Below are 6,000 nucleotides of genomic sequence, written 5' to 3' on the forward strand. Positions count from 1 at the left end.
GTAATTCGTTCTTTGAGCAGCATCGGTGTGATCATGTAGGTATTAATATAGCAATAGGAAATGAGTATCAACTGCTTAGCATTTATTATAACTGAAAAAGCAACAGTTTTCCTTTGTTTGGGGGGAGGGGGAGCAACGGCTTCCTACTAATTGCAGTATCTACGTCAGTTTAACCAGTGTCGTACAAACGGTTTAGTTACTGTTAACGCAGAGTACAGGTTTTATTTGTAACAGCTACTCCTCTTATGTAACTTGCTTCCACACGCCTGTAGGTTATTTTCAGAAATACAGATTCCTCAAGGATGGGGTTGGTGACCACCCGTTCCTTTTCTTTTTCTTTTTGGAACCAAACATCTTGAAATTAGCTTTAAGGATTGAGGGCAACCACGTAAAACTTCTTCAGGGTTTCTAGACTACGCTCTTAACCAGTAAACGACCGATGCTTTAAATAATCTAACTCCCAAGTATAAAACAGCTTCAGTCTTCTGATTACTTAACAAATGAGCTAATGTGTTAAATATTGCACGTTAAGCATATAAGCTAAAGAAAGTTTATTAGAAGTCTGAAATTATGTTTAAAGTGTGTTGGTGGTGGCTAAAATGCTCTTATTTCATGGATGAGTTATGATCTGGGAAATTTGCGCTCCATTTAAGCAAATGCTAGCTTGTCACGCATCTGAGTGTTTATGACGTCATATCCCATAGACTCTGTGTCGTACAATGATACAATTTGACAAGTAAATTCAGTGGTACATGTGGATGCTGTCTTCAACATGTACTGGGAATAGAGTTCGCGCTAAAGAAATAACGTCATGCCTGATTCAGTAATTTAAATGCACTAACAGCAAAAATGTTGTAAGCGATAAACGTTTTCCCTTTCATTATTTAATGGAGGGTATCTTAGCGAAAAAGTTTAGAAAACGTTTGAAATTATATGTAATCAGTGCTCGCTTCTCTCAAACACTGTATGAATAAAATCTGCATCATCTCCGCGCTGTGAGTTAACGCTACATCCAAGATGTATACACAGTTTCTAGCTTTAATACTTGCCTTGTTCTTGAAACCTCTTAATAAGTATTATGACAGCATTTTGAATTTCTAAATTCGGTGGATAATTACGGATGTCCGTAATTAAACCTCCAGTTTCAAAACGCTATAATAAGAGAACCGCTGCTCAGAATTACGTCACATTTAAACAGCATATTGTTGGTGCATGGGGAAACGTCATGGAACAAAACAAAAAAATAACGGAAATGTGAACAACATACGGTGCTGTAAGCGTCAGAATAAGCACACCAACAAACGCGCAGCACACGGCTGTTCCTCAGTTTGCATCCGAGAGATCCGACCTTACTGCCTCCATGAAGGATCGCGCGCTTTTACAAGAACGTTGGCTGTACCCTTTATGGTCCGGACACTCAGGTGTATTCGTCCGATGTCTGCTGCGGATGTCGAGAAAATGATTACAAAATTCGAAAAGAGTTTCTCTTGAAGTGCGATGTGGCGCCTGTCGAAGATGTGGACACAGCACTGTAGGCGGGGTCGAGCGGTGGTGGGCAAACATGCACTGCACGGAGTACTACCCGAACGTTGGGCATACCTGCGATCACGGTGCATAAAATCATACGGAACGTCCTGCATTAGGAGGGGACCAAACAGCGAGGTCATCGGTCCCATCACCCATGTTCAGGAGTTGCTTCTTGATGGCCTACCAGTACGCCAAATGTTCGCTCTGGAATTTTTTGCACGCATGGAAGTGGGCAATGAATGGCAATGGAACATTCTGTAGACAGACGGAGCACGTTTCCAGCTCCATGGACTTTGCAACACACGGAATTGCGGAATACGGGCAACGGAAAACCCGCACACATATCAACCGGTGCCATTTCACTCTACAAAGGCAGGTAAACGCTATTAGAGTCTTTTGCGCACTAACGTCATTCCAACATTTCAACAGCGTGGATGTGTGGGTAGGATCATATTTATGAAAGATCGCGCTCCTCCATTTCCTTACAGCCCTGCCGTCCAAATCGCCAGATCTGAACTCGCGCGACTTCTGGATGTGGGGTTATCTGAAAGACGTTGTGTTCAGTGCTCCAATTACGATCGTAGCTAAACTGAAGACAGCTTCTGAACGTGAGCCCTGAGAAGACACTCCGATTGTGGAACGCGCAGTTTCGCAATTTCAACTTGTGACACATAACGGTTGACGGAATACTGAACACGCCTTGCGCCAATATCAAGACAATCAGAAACCGATGTCATTTTGCTTTTTGTGCGGTTTTTGTTTCGATCAGAACAACCAAAAACCGATTTTTCCCATCCGACGTTGCACGACCTTGTCGTTGTGGATAGGGGTTACCTAAGAGGACCACAGCTGTTGACTGCCGAACTTGTTCAGTCATGCACATTGAACAGTAGGGATGGTGTGAAGTGCATCTCAAACTATAGCCGTCGTATTGCGATTCATCTGTCATTTGAAGCCGACCCCATTTACGTTACGGCGCTTGCCACCTACTGGTTACTGTTTTGTTCCATAACGTTTCCCCCTGCGTCAATTATGCTGTTCAAATTTGACGTCATCCTATGCAGTGGTTCTCTTTCTACAGCGTTTATGAAATTCATATCTAATTTTTGTTATCCCTTGCCGTTACACAGGCAATCTGACAATAGCACCGTGCACCGTTGTAGCAGTTTCGTGATACAGATGCGTAGTATACATTACGTTTGAGAAAAGCAGCCGATAAAATAGATTTACAGCTACGAAACAATGCATTGTTGTTGCCAAGCTAGTATGCGTAATAATTCCCTGAAAGGAGGAAACAATGGAGCTGATGTGTACATAGCGCACATGTAAGAAGGTTTGCGATAAGCAGGCCTACTGATCTCGCCGCTGTAACGTCGGTACCCGTGAGGGTCGAAAAATGTTACTTCGCAGGCGCACTGTTATAAGTACGACGAACGTCCAACTGCTGCTGGAAGAGGCTTAGACGTCAAAGCCTGATGACACGCGTGCCGGTCCGCGAACAAGCCCGTGATAGAACTGTCACTGCGCCGATAGATTTTGACTGCCGCGCGAGCAAAGGTGACAGAACGATCTCTCCGTACATTCTCAGCTTCCCATTTGCTTTCCAACTCCGGACAAAGTGACACACAAGAATGGCATAAACGTCTTCGCACAATGTTAGTGTGCACGGAGCTAATATCGACAATGGCATTGTTGTGACTCTTCAAGCTTTCCCGGCGGATATGTTGTAAATAGTCTCCACGGGTTTGCTGCTGGATGACGTTGTGCGAATTCCACAATATTTCCTCGGAGCAACTGTCCGACATCTTCAGGTGGTTCAACACATCGTCATCCAGTGTCAGAGCCGTGAAGAGGATTTACGACAATGGTATTCTTAAAGAAGAAACGGAAAAAAATACAAGCACTTTCCAACAACAATTTTAAGGATTACTCGGACATAAATATGAAAGTTTAAGGATGAGAAGAAGTCGGTGAAACAGTTATGTTCAAGTGTTCAGAACAACTTCAGCTGGGACAGACAATCTCATGTTCGTATTTTTGTATGTTAATGGGGGTAAAATAATAAATAATTCATCAGAACTTTCAACATTTATTCGAAAATATTGAAAAACATTTTTTTGGATCTTGTCGAAGTTTATTAAACATTGTGCAAAACTTTTCACTTATTAGCCTGTCACTCCACAGTTCTTTTTTAATGATATTTTCTTTTTCTTATCATGAATCGCAATAATGACCATCTCATAAAAATCCATATCGACCAATGACGCTTGGATTTCGAAATGTTTTTAGTGAATCATCCTTCATGAGCGCACTTCTCTTTTAAATTTATTTATTTGCCTGTAAACAGTGTGTTGTATAAGGCGCTGTCAGTGCATACATTATTATACAAATCATTATACAAACGATTAACATACATAAATATTATTATTTGATGACGAGGTGCCGGTGACTACAGCTTTACAGTCACGATGACAAAACTCACCCGTGCGATCTAGCCCTAGCCTGCCACTAAATACCGTAATAACTGTGCGGTCATAACGTGGAAGTTGAGTGCGATGCTATGTGGATAAACATGTAATTTTAAAACTGTGACGTGCAGCCGTAAGTGTTGTAATGATACTCGTATGACAATATAAATAACAGATGCAGCGCCTTATGTGCTTATATTCAAGTTTGCACATGTACTTGGAAATGCTCTAGTGGGACGAAAACTGTGCAATAGTACAACGAAGAAAAAATAAATGACAGTTGCATGCAGTAATCACCCAAACATTTCATCGCAGCTGCGGATCTAATTTCTATGAAGGTGATCCTAATAATTACACTTGAGGTAAATAGTAAGAGTAACATAGTCGCACTCGGGAGGCAAATATAAACACAACACACTTAACACCACATATATAACGGATCTTCTCAACAAAGTTCATTATGAGGGTATTATGAATAATTAAAGCGCTAACACTACTGATTGTATCTGTTATACAATACAGTCGAAATCAACAATAAACATTCATGAGTTCTCACTCACCTCTTCCAAGATTCTTCTTATACCTTCTCTAGGAGCATCAGGATAGTTGGCAGGATCCACAGATAAAAGTTTCATAACGCGAATCTTTCCGCCTGGACATTTTGCGTAGATGTCTGTGAATGTGCCGCCTCTGTCAATCGCGAATCTAAACTTGTTGTTTACAACCATAGCGTCTTGTGCAGGCTTCTAAGAACAGAATGCGCTTCTGTGACTAACTTGTTTCTCAGCTGTTTGCCAGCTGTTATATAGTGGGGGTTTGTGTCATGCTGCCGGGCAGGTTGCTGCGGCGGGAGGTGGGGGTCCAGCCAATGAGCTTCACTCGTTACTGCCAGTAGTCTAGAGCGCTATGACAACGCGAGAAGAAGAAGCTGAGTAATCGCGTAGCACACGTGCGCTCTTTGCGGCGTTGTGTGAGAGAATTACATTCAGATAACTCTAGCACTGTCAAGGTTAGCCAGTGACTTCATGCACTCAGCCAAGACGCAAACGGAATTCCTTCTTCAGCACTGCCTGGATGGGAGGAAAAGTTTTATTGCTGCGTCACTGTCGTCATTCGTTAAGGCCGGTTCCCACTAGAGCGCGGCAGCGCGGCGTGCGGCAACGGCAGCGGTAAGCGTTTTCCGCGTTGACGCGGCGGCTCGCGGAATTGGCGTTCCCATCTGGAAGCGGCAGGCGTTAGCGGTAGCCAATGACGGACAGCCACTGAGGTACGGGGCAGGACCCACTGAAACGCGCGGTGCGTTTGATTAACTATATCTTACACCTACATGAAGGAAAGACGAAATTGGGTGAAGACATACCAATTTTTCATTTTCTGTACAATGTACTCTTTCACATATTTCATTATTCATGTTTTCTCATTTCACCATGAACAGATTTCATGACTACCGTTCACGATTGTTCACTATCTCCTAACACATTGAAACAATGTACGACAAAAGAAATTATTCAGATAGTTAAGCGAGACAAAAATTTAAAATGTGATACGGTAGCAGGTACACGAAACAGTAAGAACACAAAGGCTAGGTGGAAGGGATGAAAGTGGAAGCCACTTGATAGAACTTCGCACAGAGCATCATTTAATCATCGCCAGCACCTTGCTTAAGAATCACGAAAGAACAATATATATTTGGAACAGTTTTCGAAACCAGATTTTAAATTGTAAGGCATTTCCTGGTGTAGACGCAAACCTGACTGAAGACTGTCAATAGCAAGAAAAGCTTGCTGAAAAAGAAAATTTGTTCACGCCGAATATAAATTCTAATGGTTGGATAGTATTTTACAAAGGTATTTGTGTGGAGTGCAGCCTTGTATGTAAGTGAAACTTGGATGATGAACAGTTCTGTCAAAAAGACAATAGACGCTTTCAAAACGTGGTGATTCATAAGAATGCTGAACATTAGATACGAGGATCGTGTGACTAAAGAAGAGGTACGGAATTAAAT

At 42.3% G+C, this 6,000-nt stretch overlaps 1 protein-coding gene across 1 annotated transcript in view; it reads right to left on the reverse strand.

Annotated features, from left to right (window-relative positions):
• The window catches only part of LOC126091934 (5-oxoprolinase), a 158,327-nt gene extending 153,517 nt beyond the window's left edge, over nt 1–4,810 (reverse strand). The window contains exon 1 of the mRNA XM_049907256.1: nt 4,556–4,810. Within this exon, the coding sequence (XP_049763213.1) occupies nt 4,556–4,723 (168 nt within the window). The 5' untranslated portion in view covers nt 4,724–4,810. The remainder of the gene's footprint in view (nt 1–4,555) is intronic.
• Nucleotides 4,811–6,000: the final 1,190 nt, after the last annotated feature.

This window comes from Schistocerca cancellata, chromosome 7, assembly GCF_023864275.1.
Source record: "Schistocerca cancellata isolate TAMUIC-IGC-003103 chromosome 7, iqSchCanc2.1, whole genome shotgun sequence".
Lineage (NCBI taxonomy): Eukaryota > Metazoa > Arthropoda > Insecta > Orthoptera > Acrididae > Schistocerca > Schistocerca cancellata.